This window comes from Erithacus rubecula (genome assembly GCF_903797595.1).
Source record: "Erithacus rubecula genome assembly, chromosome: 22".
Lineage (NCBI taxonomy): Eukaryota > Metazoa > Chordata > Aves > Passeriformes > Muscicapidae > Erithacus > Erithacus rubecula.
In genome coordinates this window covers 4,624,151-4,638,932 of record NC_136674.1, presented here as the reverse complement: position 1 = coordinate 4,638,932, position 14,782 = coordinate 4,624,151, and the positions used below count along the sequence as shown (strand labels likewise).

The following is a 14,782-nucleotide window of genomic DNA, read 5'->3' as shown; positions in this document are numbered from 1 at the left end:
CACCTCCTGAAGCTTCCAGCAATGCCTTTTGTCCCTCAACAAGATCAAGGGTTGGGCTGCAAAACACTGATTTCTGCCTGGATCCCCAGAGAAGAGAACTCAACTCTTTTCATCCAAACAAGACCAGTAACTTAAAACCCGTGCTTTATCTTGGGTTTGTCCCCTTTTTAGCTGGAAAACACAGGATCCAGAGCATCTGGCGGGTGCTGCAGCGTGTTGGCAAAAGGAGACCACAAACAAATGGAGAGGAGAAATGGCAGAGAGGAAGGAAATTTTGAGTAATGTTAGGAAGTGTTTTACAAAGCAGATGGCAAACAACGCCTGCCTGACCCCGTGCCTGTCTGCAGCACCAGGGTGAGCTGGGACTGCAGGAAACTGTCCATAAATCAAAAACACCAAGACTATCAACTTTGTTTATTACTTGGGTTATTACTTGCTGAGTTTGACTCATGTAGCTATTTTGTTTAGTTTCTTTTTAGCTGTGTCCTCCCCCCAAAAAAAAAAGAATTATTGGAGCGTAACTACACCATTCCCTTTATCCTTAGGTTCTTTCTCTCTTTTTGAATTATTTGTTTTTTCCCCCAGAAGATAGCGAGGGAGCCGTGGTGGAGCTGGTGGTGTTAATGTTGTGCAGCAGGAGTGAAATAGCCTGGAGATGTGCAGCAAGAGCAGGGGCGTGTGCCCTAAATAGGTGGGTTAAACAGGGCTTATTCTGAGGGAAGCAGTAATTGCAGCTTGCATGAAGCAGTAATATTCTTTTGTGCATTATTTACCCAGGAACATCTGCTAATACATATACATTCTCCGGTGCATGTAAACAACTTGTGCAGGAAGAGGATTAGGAGATTTATAAAAAAATTAGAAGCAAGTTAAAAGGGCAATTAGAAGAGCAGAAAGAGATATTGAGCAGTGAATTAGGGAGGATATTTTAACACACAATCAGAGCTCCCCGAGACGTATTCAGAGCAGAGAGAAGGTAAAAGAGAAAATTGGCCAATTACGAAATGATAGCGGGGAATTGGTGACATGAGAGAAGGTAATGGCTGATTTGTTAAACAGTTATTTTGATTCTGTTTTCACAAAGGAGGAAGAGGATGGAGGGGCAGCTCCAGAAAGGACTCAGGCTGTGAGGATGAGGGTGGGGATGAGCCTGCAGAGAGATAAAGATGCATCTGCAGAGTGGCTGGGTGTGGGGAGAATTTCACCCGTGCTAACAGGGTGGGGGAAAAAATGGATTTTAGTGAGCAGCTATTTCCAGCAGGGAGCTGGAGAACGAGGGGCTTGTGTTATAACACCTGCTTTTGTTCACCAAATTGGCTGCCTTCGAGTGGGGACCAGAGAGGTGGTCACTGAGCTGACACATCCTGCTCCCTGCTGAAGGATGCTTCTCTGGGAAAGGGGAGGACAGGGCTGGTTGGGAACTCTGGAGGGGTGCTGCTCCTGGGGCTGCTTTTATGTGGGCAGAGATGTTTTAGGTTGATCAACGTGACACCTTCCCCAAAAACACACATTGCAGAGCGTGAGCACCTGTGTCCTGCTTTCAGAGCTGCTTTTGCTTCCATCTGTAACCCACAGACTCCAACGCAGTCAGGAATACAACAGCATCCCACCAGTGCTGGTGTCAGTGTCTCGTGTTTCTCCAAAGCAGGGGTGAGCTCAGGGGCTGCTGGATGTGGTGAGGGAGGGACAGGGGGATGGTGCCAACCAGCAGGACCTCAAGGAGACAGTGGTGAAAAGGGAAATCATCTTGGTGATGGGAAATGGGCTCTTGGGAAGTGTTCCTGGGGGAGTGGTTGAAGCTAAGACAGGGAAAGAATACACAGGCAGGGGATTAAGGGAAGGATAAACTTGAAGGACTGCAAAAAAAAGTGTTATTTAGCTGCAAGAAATGTGAAGTGGTGCTTTTGTTCTGCTCTGCCCCTCTGAAGGGGAACATGTCACAAAGCAACTTTCTGAGACAAAGGAAATACTTTGGAATTGGTGCAGGGGGGGGGCACAAGTGTGGTCTGGGAAGTGATGGGGAATACAGAGAAACTGCAGTCTCGTGGTGTTGGTTTAGACTGATAAACTAAAAATTTATTCTCAGTATCCAAGAGGTGTTTGGTTTTTCATCCTGCCTGGGAGGATAAAAGAGATGCAGTGTTGCGTGGTTTCTGATTTCAAAGCATGTACGAAAAGCTCCACATTAGCAATTATGGGATGAAACTGTGGAAAAGTGGCACAAAGGAGAGAAAATTGGCTCCGACTCAGGAAACGGGATTCTGCCGCTGGGAGTGAGTTCCCAGAGGCACAGTCTGGGGTCTCTTCTGGGTTCTCTGGTGTTTATTTTTTTTAATGGAAAGGATTTGCATGAACAGCCCAAAGTCAGAGCGTTAAAGCTCACTGATGGAAGGAAGGGGAAAGCTTGTCTCATCTTCCAGAGCAGCACAGACTGGAGAACACTAAAGGAAAGGCAAACTGATGAGCAAATAAAGGCTCAGGGGACATTTTCCCCAGGGGAGCTGTGGGGAGCTACTGGCAGCGTCGGCCCAGGCAACAGGGCCTGTCTGCCCCCATCACAAGAGGGGATTGGGGCACACCCAAAGGATGAGCTTGTGAAAGGAGCATGGGAAGGTTTAGAATTTATAGAATCACAGAATCATTTAGGTTGGAAAAGACCTCTGAGGTCATAAAGTCCAGCAGTTAACCAGCACAGCCAAAGCCACCAGTAAACCACATCCCAAAGTGCCACATCCACAGGTTTGTAAAATCCCCCCAGGGATGGGGACCCCAAGCCAGGTGCCCTTGGCCTTCTTGCCCACCTGGGCACACCTGGGCTCACGTTCAGCCAGTGCTGACCAGCACCTGCAGGTGCTTTCCCACCTCTCCAAACACTGCCCCAGCCCTGTAGTGCTGCATGGGGTTGCTGTGACCCAGGTGCAGGACCTGCCACGTGGCTTTGCTGGCCTCATCCCATTGGGCTCAGCCCACCACTGCAGCCCAGCAAAATCCCATCCCTCAAAGTGACCATGGTGCTTCTCACCACTCTGGGGTTCAGCTCTTCACCCCTGTCAGACACTTTGAGTGTCTGGGAGCAATTCTAATGAGATCCCAAGTTTCTCCAACTTATCTCCAGACAACCTCTGGCAGGTGAGGGTTGTACCCACATTCACTTGACTGGAGAGCTGCTGCTTCAGAGGAGAGGGGATTTCTGGCAGGCCTCAGAGCAGCATTCAAAATGCATGAAGACATGCTGTAGGAAGGAGCTGGGGCCGTGGTGAGCTGAACCACGCAGCTGGGAACTTCCTTATCCAGCCTGAGTGCCAGAGCATGCCACAAAAATTTAGTTTATCCTCAAAGAGCTGTGGTCATGGAAGAAAGGTGGGAGAGGGAGGGATGGCAGCTAAGGAGGAGACAGGAGGAATATCAGGAACCTGTGTGCCCTGGTTTGGGCTGGGTTAGTTGATTTTCTTTCTAGGAACCGTGGTTTGGGTTTGGGATGAGAATAATGATAACATGCTGATTTTTCATTGTTGCCCTGAGTGTTTGGCCTCAGTCAAGGACTCTTCTGTTCCTCTGAGGACACTGTGGGGGGCACAAGAAACTGGGAAGGGACAGCTGATCCCAACTGGCCAAAGGGATATCCTAAACCAAATGGAATCATGGTCAGTATTTAAACTGAGGGCCACTGTATCAGCAGGTGGTGAGAAACTGCACTGTGCATGACTTGGTTAGCATATTCCAATCCTATTGTTGCTATTATTATTTCTCCCATTTTTGTCCTATTAAAACAGCCTTATCTCAAGCCATGAATGTCACTTATATTTTTCCCAATCCTCTCCCCCATTCCAGCACAGCCATGTGGTGTTCAGCTGCCTGCCAGGTTAAACCACAATGCCATGTCAGGAGACATCTCCTATTTAGCAGTGTATCATGTCTCCCTTCTGGTTTTTAAACAGTTGCCTTTATCACTAGGAGTTAGAGCACTTGATTGACAAGCCTTGTAATACACCATGGAGTTGCCTTTATTTTTCCTACATGTTAAAGGAAAAAGATACTAAAAATACAATTACAGTTTTGAGCCAGGCATAGTCTGTTCTAATATAATTCATCTCAAAGACTATCCACCGTGCCTGTTGCACCCAAATCATTTATAAAACATTAGCATCTCCTGTGCTGACATTTCACTCCTATATTACAGGAGTTACACGCAGACTTAAAAAAAAATTAATAAAGTGCTTCTCTTCTTCATTCTCCCACTGAGAGCTTTGATTTCCAGAGTATGAAACGAAATAACCAACATAACAACATGCTCCACTTCTGAGGGACAGTGCCAGACTCATTCAGTTGCTATTGGTTATAGAGAGTAGGACATGAGGGAGCTATTTCAGATCACGGATTATTTGTTCTGGCTGCATTGGACATCCCTTTAGTGGAGCTTTAGAGCCCTGTAGACAGAAAAGTTTGGGTAGGAGCTGGAAGGCAGAGGGCTTGATGAAGTAACCTCTTCCTTTCTCCTCCCAGAATTACTCTTGCTATTCCCCAAGAAGGGTGTTTGAAAGAGAAGCATCCATGCCTCTGGCCTTCCTTGCTTGCAAGACAGAGAGAGGAGGCCGTGCCCCTCCAGCTTCCCACTCTAACATCCACCTGCTCGTAAACACAAGTGCATTGGGGAATTTTCTGCTTCTCTTCTCAGTGGGAGTTTCCCTTTTCATTTCCAGATACCTCCAAGGGATCTGCCACTATATAAATACCCTCTCCCCTTCCCCAAAGTGGTTGGGAGAGATTTCCCTAGCTGGCCCATCCTTCCTGGAGCTAATTGTGTGTCTGATGGAAAACTCCAGCTGTTTTCTTCAGGATTTCCTGCCCCACACCTGAGCCACAGGCTCGAAATGCCACCAGTGAGATACGGAAAGAACAGAAGCCTTTTCTTGTCCAAGATCACTTTTATTTCCCTTGTTTGATTAACTTCAGTGTCTGTTTGGTCTCACATATCCACGCTGACAGGGAATTCACACCAACTGCAGAATTTGGGCAGCAGCTCCCCGAGCCCATGGGCTGCTGTCAGGGAAGCTGCCGGTTCTGCCATGCCCCCAACCAGCAAATTCATCCCTCCAGCACATGGTTTAACCCAGGAAGAGGGGAACAGGATGCCCTTCTCCCTCTCCTCCACCTCCCCACAACCCCCTTTGTACAGCTCTCTTGGACCACGAATTTCTCTCTCCTGCCACAGACCACAAACCTCGGGCACTGTGCTTCTGGCCGGTCCTCTACAAGCTGTAGTTTCCCCCCTTATCTGACTCTTCCAGAATCTGTTCCTTTTAAGAAACAAAACCCCTCCTGACTCTGTCAGGTCTGTCTGCAGCCTGGGAGCTGCTCCTTGCTGCCCCAGTGAAAACCTTAGTCCAGCTATAAAGGTCCTCACGCCACCACCACGGCTGGGAAGCCCCTCTGTGCCTCCAGCCCCAAAACCATCCCCTTTCCTCCCTGGGGCCTCCGAGTGCTCTCCAGAGTCAGAGCTCTATGGCCCTATTTATTTGGGATAATTAATCTCTCTTTAGCCCCCCACACCGGTTACAAATTAGGATGTAAGGGTAAATTTTGGCTCTCTGGGTATGGACTTTGCTGCATCACACACAACCACCCCCCCAGCCCTCCCAAAGTTTAGTGCTCTGAATTGCTGAGAACATTGGTCCGTTGTGGTTCCCCCGCGTGTACTGAGCCCGCCCGATGGCTTTCAGCATCTGTAGGCACTGCTGCCGGTTTGTTTTCTCAAGGAAAAAAAAAAAAAATCATATACTGGTCTGCTATAAATTCAATAATACAATCCTTAGTTCTGAAGATACAGTTTCCATATAGTTTATAAACATTGTAAGACATACATATGGATAATTGAGGGGAAGAGGGAGAGCCTGTGCAATTGTTGGTTTTTTTTTTTTCAGATGTGTGAACATGGTTACAAAAAACACACCTCCTGCAGGTACCTCATTTCTTTATGTGTTGGGTTTGTTGGGGTTTGGTTTTTTGTTTGTTTGATTCCACCTCTACTTAGTCTTTCCTTTGGTTGTTGGCTACTCCAAGCCCAGCAGGCAAGCCCTGTTCTGCTGTAATGCCTGAGATATTCAGGGGTTTGAGATTGTCTTCTAAGAGATTCCCAGCCAACTTTGGCCTCTGGGTTTGGAGCCAAAAGGGCTAAAACGTGGGAGAACCAAATGTCCTTATTACATCGGTATCAGTGTCCTTGCACTCACTTTCAGAGAGAAACAGTGTAGGCTTAATCGGTGATGGTTTTTACAGCAATTATGTTCCTTTCGGTAATTGGAGGGGTCGCTCGGAGCGCTCTCAACGAACGGGATTTCACAAGAGCATGGATACAGTCCATTTGTCCGGGTGTTGTCACCGACAAATCGGCTACCGTCCCCGTTATCTGCTTTTTGTAAGGTTGGCTTTGCTGTTGCTGTTGCTGTAGGTGCTCGGTTAGGCTGTTTGTGACAAGGTGTGATAATGCCTTTTAATCTGCTCCCGCTGCGCTCGGCACAGTCCGGCCGGGCACGGAGACAAACCCTCAGAAGCCGAGACAACGTTCTTCCCTTCGCCAGGCCAACGCTGAGCCACGCACAAAAAAAGAAGAAGAAAAGAAACTCTGGTCCTTTGTAGATTGGTGGCAGTACAGCTCCGCTCCGTCCGCGGCCGGAGGGAGGGGGGCTCAGCGGATGACGGCCGCCAGCACCACCATAAAAACCAGGAGTGACGCCCTGAGCCCCGGGCAGCCGGCGGCCTGCTGGACCCCGCTGGGCGGGCGGATGGGCGTCCGCCGGGTGCACTTACCCTTGCGCTTGGGGGACAGCGTGGGCACGGCCCCAAAGCTGTACTTGTGCTGATAATCAGGCACATAGTCTGGCACCTCCTGCCCGCTTTTGCGCGGCCCCAGGGACTCCGGTTTGGAGGTTCGGTTGCGGCTTTTGTGGCTGGTGCAGTTCTTGCCGGGTTTGCGGTAGCCCGGCCGGGAGCCGGGGGGGCCGGCGGGCTGGCTGCTGTGCAAACTGTTCTCAGCCCCTCGCTCCTTCCCCTTCTCCTTGGAGGAGTGGTGAGGGTGGTGGGATTTGGAGGTGTGTGTTTTCATCTGGTGGAGCGACTCGGACCCTGAACAGTTCCTAAAGTCTTCTGCTCTTAGCACCTTGAGGTCCTTGCCGTGCATCTGCTCGGGGGACTCGCAGATGACGCTGGAGCTGGAGCCTCTGAACCTGTGCAGCCATTCCCAGAGGGAACGGGCTTTGCAGTCGCAGCTCCATGGGTTCCCGTTCAGCCTGAGAAACTCCAGGGCTCCCAGGTGGGCCAGGCAGTCCCCCTGCAGCTCTGAGAGGCTGTTATTGAACAGGAAAAGGGTGGTCAATCTTCGGAGGTCATGAAAAGCCCGCCTATGAATCCACTGCAGCTGATTTTGATGGATGAGCAGCCGATCCAGGTTTATTAGTCCCCTGAACGTGTTCTGATGGAGGCTCCAGAGCTTGTTTCCATGGAGAAAAAGATGGCTGAGGTTAACCAAGTCAACAAAAATATCATCCTGAAGGAACTCGATGTGGTTGTCTTGCAGGTAAAGGTATTGCAGGTTGTGGAGGCCACCGAAAATCCCGCTGGGGAGGGAGCTCAGCCCACACTTGTACAGATACAAGGCGTGGAGTTTCACCAGCCCTTGGAAAGTGTCTGCAGCTAAAGCCCTTAAGTAGCGGTTGTCCCCCAGGTCCAGCTCCTCCAGGTTGACGAACCCATCGAAGGTGTTGGGGTCGATGAAGGTGATGTTGTTGGAGTAGATCCAGAGGGTGACCATGGAAGGGCTGAAGTGGCCCCGCAGCAGCAAGGTGATCTGGTTGTTCTGGAGGAAGATCCTCTCGCTGTCCTCGGGGATGCCCTCGGGGATGGTGACGAAGTTGTGAGCCTGGCAGCTGACGGTCATCGGGGAGGGGTAGCACACGCAATCAGTGGGGCAGCCCAGGGCAGCGGGCACCTTCAGCCCCAGCAGCACCAGCAGCAGCTCCGCAAACCCCCCTGTGCGGAGAGAGGGGAGAGCGGCGTCAGCGGGAACCGGGCACCTCCCGCCCACCCATCGCTGCTGCCGAGACTATTCCGGGTGAAAAACGCCCCCAATTAGCTCAGCCCTCCTCTCCGCTCATGAATTACCCACGCGGCTGTGATGAGTAGGCTCATCACCCACGGCAGTTCAAACGTGATGTATGGAGTACTCCCTGCCTCCCCTCCCTGCCTGCAACAGGCGGCTGCTCGTGTTCCCAGCCCCGAGCAGGCAGGAGAAACTTTTCTCGGTGAGAATTCACGCTGGCAGCGCAGGCAGCAGAGCCCCTTCGCCTGCAGGCAAGGAAACGCCGCGGTGTGAGAGCAAACAGAGGAAATTCAAACTCTCGCAGGTGCCCCCACTCCTGCTGAAATGCATCTGTTAAATCGCCTGCACATATCGGAGAGGAAAAGCTGCAGAGATTCAGAGATTCCCAGCGAGCCACCTAAAATTACACGTGTGCAGTGCATCCCACTCCCCCCAAAGGCACAGACCCATCCCCACCGTCTCCTTTCACTACAGCTGTTAGACACCACCATCCACTCCGAAACCCGAGTGATTTACAGGGAAATATGTTGTCAGCAGTTGGTGGAAAAGGCTGAGCCGAAAACTCCGTTTGGAGGTGGGATGCTCAGACATATTTTTAAAAGGATGTCCTGTGGCAGAGCATATTGCATCCTCTAATGCTACAGTATGTGCCTGTGGCTGGGGCTCTCTCGCAGCAGAGAAGCAGAGAGCCAGGCAGAACCATCCCCTCCCTCTGCTCAGCTCTCAGAGCTCGGGTTTCGCCGCCCCGCTCCCGTCTCGCTCCCACTCCTCGCACCGGGCTTGCTTTCAGGCTACTCCTTCTGCGCCGAGTGGCTTTTCAGACTCACTGCACCAGACTTGTCATTTCTCATTCAGATTTTCCTCCTAGATTTGGCTTTTTCCTCTTACACACGAAATTTGCTCACGTCTAATGAATTCTGCCTCTGGACTTCACGGGGGAAAGGAGTAACAGCGGAGCTGCAGCACAGCTGCCGGTGCCATCCTGCCCACGAGTCCTGCTCAGCTTGTAATAATCTGAAAAACGAGAATGGAAGTGGAGTTCATCTCTAATTACTCCACGTCGTTATCACCAGCTAGTCCAAGAGCTGGGACCCCTTGGGCTTTTGCAGTCCCTCTTTCCAGTGCTTACAGAATAGTACAAGTTGGAGGCACAAAAACCTCAGTGTTTTCTTATTAATTGTGTTTGAAATATGACTGCGTGGTTGCTGTTGTCTTTTCCGTGGTTTGGAGATCTATTGCTGTTTAGTTAACAGCAGGTGACCTGTCCATCTAGACCCATCCTTTCAAGGCAAAGTTGCCACATATTTTAGATAAACTTAGTTATTTAGACTCTCCATAAATCACCAGTCATCACTGACTGGGTGGTTAATAGGGAAAAAAATAGCATCGCTGCCCAAAGCACTGGATCCAGCCTTGCCTGGGAATGGCAATGAGGGGGATAACTTCCAGGCACTGCCCTTCAGAAACGAAGCATGGGCTACCAGCAGGGATGTCTCATCCCTGCACCGCTGCCAAAAAGGGCTGGTGAGTCGGGAACGCTGAATTCGCGACAACTCCTACGGCTGTGTAGGAAAAGGAACATTCTCCAAGTCACCGCCGTAGCATTTTGGCTTTGCTGTCGTGCCTCTGCACGACGAGCATGAGCGAGGGGCTGCGCTGGTGGGAGCATCGTGCTGACTACCCCGAGCTCCCTGCCAAAACGGGAGCCCTGGCTGCCACTCACAGCCTGGGAAACGGCGGTGTCCTGAGGATATGGTGATTATCCTGCGATGGGAGAGGTAAAGCCATGTCTGCAGATATATTCTGCTGGGTTTTTAAACTCGAGGATGTGCTTCACCGAGGTGGGACAGCTCCACGTCCTCCGTCTTACCTCGGTGACACCGGAGCACGGCGCCTTCCGTAGGTCTGATGTTTATTAGCAAAACCCTGCCAGGCACAAGTGCTGTGACGATCTCCCACATGCAGAGTCTGTTATTGCAAATACCAAATCACAAGGGTCTGAATCAATAAACCATCTCCCAGCTACACGCAGCAGGTTGGAAGATTACATATTGCTTCCAAACAACAGTTTTATGCGCTCTTCCGTGACACGACAGTTGCCAGGCTAACGGGATTACTGACGGGAGGTGGAGCTGGGCAGGGATCTGGGAGCATACAGGATTTCATGTATAGGGATGGTGATGACAGGAGGCTGTTAGCAACGCCTGGTGATGGACCAAGGCAGCCCAGGCCTCCCTGGAGCACGGCCAAGGTAGAGGCTCCTGCCGAAAGGGAACGCGGTGTTTAACAGCTCGCTGCCTGCAGGGATAGCTCCGGAGGTAAAGGTCAGAGGGAACTGAGTCCATCTCTTTAATTAACAGGCGGCTGTGAGTTAATGGCTGGAGCTCCTATGGAGAGAGAGATGGGATTCCTGCAGCCAGGGAGGGCGGTGAGGGTAGGCTGGGGTTGTTAGTGGTTCTCAGCCTCCCGAGAGCAGGATGGTGGGAAGGAAAGACAGGGATGTGTTTGCTCTTATTGCAACTTGGGAGTAAGGAGAATGGGAAAACAGAGGGATGGATAGTTAGGGGAAAAAAGGGTGAACAGGGGAGCAGGACTTGGATAGGGAGTAGGTTTACATTAGGTATAACAAAGGAATTCTTCCTTGTGAGGGTGGTGAGGCCCTGGAACAGGCTGCCCAGAAAAACTGTGGCTGCCCCATCCCTGGAAGTATCCAAGGCCAGGTTGGATGGGGCTTGGAGCAACTTGGTCCTAGTGGAAGGTGTCCCTGCCCATGGCAGGGGGGATGGAACTAGATATTCTTTGAGTTCCATTCCAGCCCAAAGCAATCCATGATTCTCTGAAGGTCTGGACTGGCCAGTGGATGCACACAAAGCCTGTGGTGTCATCGAGGAGACCTTTCCTCCAAGCCTGTAAAGCCTGCTGACTGCTTAGTGCTGTGAGAAGCTGCTCCTGGCATGCTCTGGGACTGATCTCAGTTTAGATCTGGAAATGAGACCCCCAAACAGCAAAGTGGTCATGGAGCCATGAAGCTCCTGAGGCTGGTAACACCAGCACTGGGATATCCAGCAGCCAAATCCCACTGGGGACTGACAGCCAGGAGCACTTGGGCCTCACTGGGCTTCCCAGACTGGAAAACACCATGGGAGCCTCCTGAGAGGGCCCAGCCTGCTCTCCTGAGAGTTTGACCCTGTCTAACTTGTTATTCCTGACTCAGCCCTTTCAACTCCACCTTGTAAAGGTTGTGAGGCACACGGAGGGTCACCAGCCCAGCGTCGGAGCTCACCGGGGAGGGAGAGCTTCAAAAGCAGCACGGAAAAATCCTCCAGAAACCTGCTGGTGTAGTGAGTAAACCCAAATCCCTGCTGACATGGATAAAACCAGCAAAGGGGTGTTTATCTCCTGCCTTTCTCCCACTGACGTGCTGTGTCACCTCGGCCTCTGCTCGCCAAGTCCTTCTGCTGCTCCTGCTTCTGACTGAGGTTTCAGTGATTGGAATGAATTTGTCTGACTGTCCAAACCATTTCCCATGTAACATCCCTCTAATTGGGCATTAATTAGGCATCAGTTAATGAATGCTTGAAATAATTTATCTTTGGATGCGTCCAGTTTGCAGTCTTACTTTTAACAGCATTAGACTCATTATTAGATTAACATCGTTATAAATGTTCTCCATTACCTGCTTGTTTCCATTGTCTTAGTCTTATTACTGAGAGTGAAAATCACTCCTCCCACATGCATTATTGATGAGTAAGGACTTTCTATATGTAGCACGGGATTAATTGTTATACAGTGTAATGCATTTAGCATGAAGCCTCAATTTGTGCAAGAGCTGAAAGCAGCCAGAAGAATGCAGACACCCGGAGCCAGCGTGATCAGCCAGACACTGCACATCTCTCTCCAGCCCAGACCAGGTTCCTCCCAGGCCGGTGCCAGCACAGGAAGAAATTTTTTTTAAAAAACCCAGTTTGATACCCAGGATCAAAGATGGATGGTTTCAAGGGTTGGAGCGCTTCCCTGCCACCACGGCAGGGACTCTTGACTCTGCAGTGCCATTTGCTCCAGAGAGCCAGGTGTACCTGCCCTGGCAGTTTTCTTGCTTTTTAAGGTTTATAACACTTTACTGTACCTCTGAGCCAGGCAGGGGCTCGTTTCTTTAGAACATGATGCCACTTACCTTCATTGGGAGGCTCAGACTCGAGGCCAAGACACCCTTTAGGGTGGTTTTGTCCCTGGGGAGGATTCTCCTGCAGGACAACCCCTAAAGGCAGCCCTACCACAAACCCCAGCACCCCCTGCCCATTCCCTCTTGGAGAGCTGCTCCTCTCAGATGGATGTTTTCACCTCTCCACCCAGACAAGCTTATATGGGTCAGAGCCTGTCTAATTCTGCAGCAGGAGAATCCGCTCTCGAGGATGGAGCAGGTTGCTTCTCTTCCAAATCTCTCCTAAACCCACCATCTGCTTTGGGAGACCCATCTTAGCTCATGTCTACATGCAACTTGACTGCCTGCTTACTGTGTCCATTACCAGGGCTGCTCAAGCTGTTAGATTTATAAGCTCTTTAGAGCAAAGCCCTCGTCTTCTGGTTGCTGATTTATGTGTCTTTACTGCCATAAAACACTATGTATAGCTACTACATAATATAAATAATAATACTTAACCAGAGTGTGCTACAAGTGGGGACAAAGCATCTGCTCACAGGAGGGATTATCAAAAAGAGAGAAGCTTCCTCATCACTCACCCTCTTTTGAGGCCAAACTCACACCTGCTCTAACACCAGCACTTCACTGAGCTCTAGGCAGAGATTTTCCTGTCCTGCTCCCACCCTGGATCTATCAAAGGATTTTTAAAAAATCCACCCCTAACAAGCTGGTGCACAAAGACATGACTGCAACCCCCGGGGGGAAAGTACACTTTGAAACTTGGGAACGACCTCAGAATTGGATGTTCACATAGAGAGAAACTGTTGTTTAGGGAGAAAAATCAGCCTCAAATGCTCACAATTTCATCAGCCAAGTGAAGGACGATGAAAGGCAAGGACAGAGTAGCAAAAGCAACTGGGCACGAGCCAAGAGCCAAACTCAGGATCTGGGACAGTTCGACAAAGCAGTGTCAGGCCCTGCTTAGCAGCTGCAGGGTTTATTTCCTCTTATTCTCCTTTCTATTTTTTTTTTAAATTTTTTTTTTTTTTTTTTTTTTCAACACAGAGGACAAAATAAACACGCCCATGCTGACTGTCACAAAGCCTAAATTCCCCAGTGAGCAGCAGCTACCTTTCAGCCTCTGTACAAAACCCCTTAGGTGCTGCCCCTCCATCCTGCAGCAGGGCTGGGATTGCTCCCAAAACATCAGCTGCAGCTCCCAGCAGCAGGACACAGCACGAGGCTTTGCTTTCTGCACGAGCTGCCTTTCAGCCAGAGAGTGGCAGCCACCCATCCACCTTCATCTCTTTTTTATTTTTTTTTTTTTTTTTTTTTTTTTTTTCCGACCGGTGTCATAAATAACTGACAGATCCCAGCTGTTTGGAGTTATGGCTTCTGATGGAGTGACAGCTGCTCCCAATCCCCCAGTCATCACCCCGGCAGTTCTGGAACATTTCAGCAACATAAAAATCATTGGAGATAATTTCGGTTTTGCATAATTTGGTTAGGCAAGCTGTGATTTAATGGCAATTATGACCTCCGAGGCAGAAGATGAGCTTGGAGGCTACTGGCTTCACACGACTTTAGCTCGGGGTGCAGCATCAGGGATGTTCCAGGGAGATGGCACTACAAGGAAAAAAAAACCTTCTCCAGCAGCTGGAAATTGCCTTCCTTGGCTGGCAAGTGAAAACACTGTTCCCACAGGAAGAAGCATACAAGGAAATTTGGAAGGAATAGTGCTAAGGAAAGCTTTGGGAAGAGACTGGTGCCAAAAGATGCATCAGGAGGTACCATTTAAAGAAAAGCCAGGAAAAGGCTGTAGACTGGGGAGTGCCCTTGCAAACCCTTCTTTGTCACCAGTATCTCATGTGTTAACTGGTACAAACATCCAAATCCTCCTCCTGGAGAGGAGATTTGGAATCAGGAATGGGCTGTGCAGCTGCCTGCTCTGAGCACTGCCCTTTGCTCTCCCCTCTCACAGGGCTTCTCCTGCTCTGGGCTGTGTTGCCTCCTCTCCCTGAGTGCTCCTCATCCATCCCAGAGCCCCTTGGTTTGCATTTCTCCAGCTGTGACTGAAAGATGCAAACCCTTGGGCAGCCTGGGGAGGTCAGCTGAGGATGGAGAACTGTGCTTAGGAGCTCTGGGGACACCATGGTATTTCTGGCTGGGGGAAAAACGTGGCTTAACAGCAGGAACAACTTTTGTTTGGAGCTGAGGTGGTTCTATTTCCCCAGTCCACCATGTCTGTCAACCAGCTTGGAGTTTGCTGGGAGCTCAAGCTCAGGGTGGGAACCCAGGGCCAGCAGCACCCCAAAATCAAGTCCTTTAGGGTGTTGCAACTTCAATTTACATTTGCTGACCTCATAACTGGAGCTGTTCACCTTCCCCCACCAAAGCCAAGGCCAAGGTCACCTGGAAGTTTCTGGATGGTGGTCATTAACTCCTATTGCAGTTTGAAACCAGACCATAAATTTCATAGTGTAATAATGTAAAAATCAATAACTCTGTTTGAAACAATAGCTTTGTCTTCCATTTCAGCCGGCTCT

General features: G+C 50.1%; 1 protein-coding gene across 2 annotated transcripts in view; it reads right to left on the bottom strand.

Moving 5' to 3' along the window:
- Positions 1-3,537: 3,537 nt before the first annotated feature.
- RTN4RL1 (reticulon 4 receptor like 1) overlaps positions 3,538-14,782 on the bottom strand; it is a 31,083-nt gene continuing 19,838 nt past the window's right edge. For both annotated transcript variants that reach the window (XM_079325111.1, XM_079325112.1), the window contains exon 2: positions 3,538-8,025. In XM_079325111.1, coding sequence (XP_079181237.1) covers positions 6,686-8,025 — 1,340 coding nt within the window. In that variant the 3' untranslated portion in view covers positions 3,538-6,685. The remainder of the gene's footprint in view (positions 8,026-14,782) is intronic.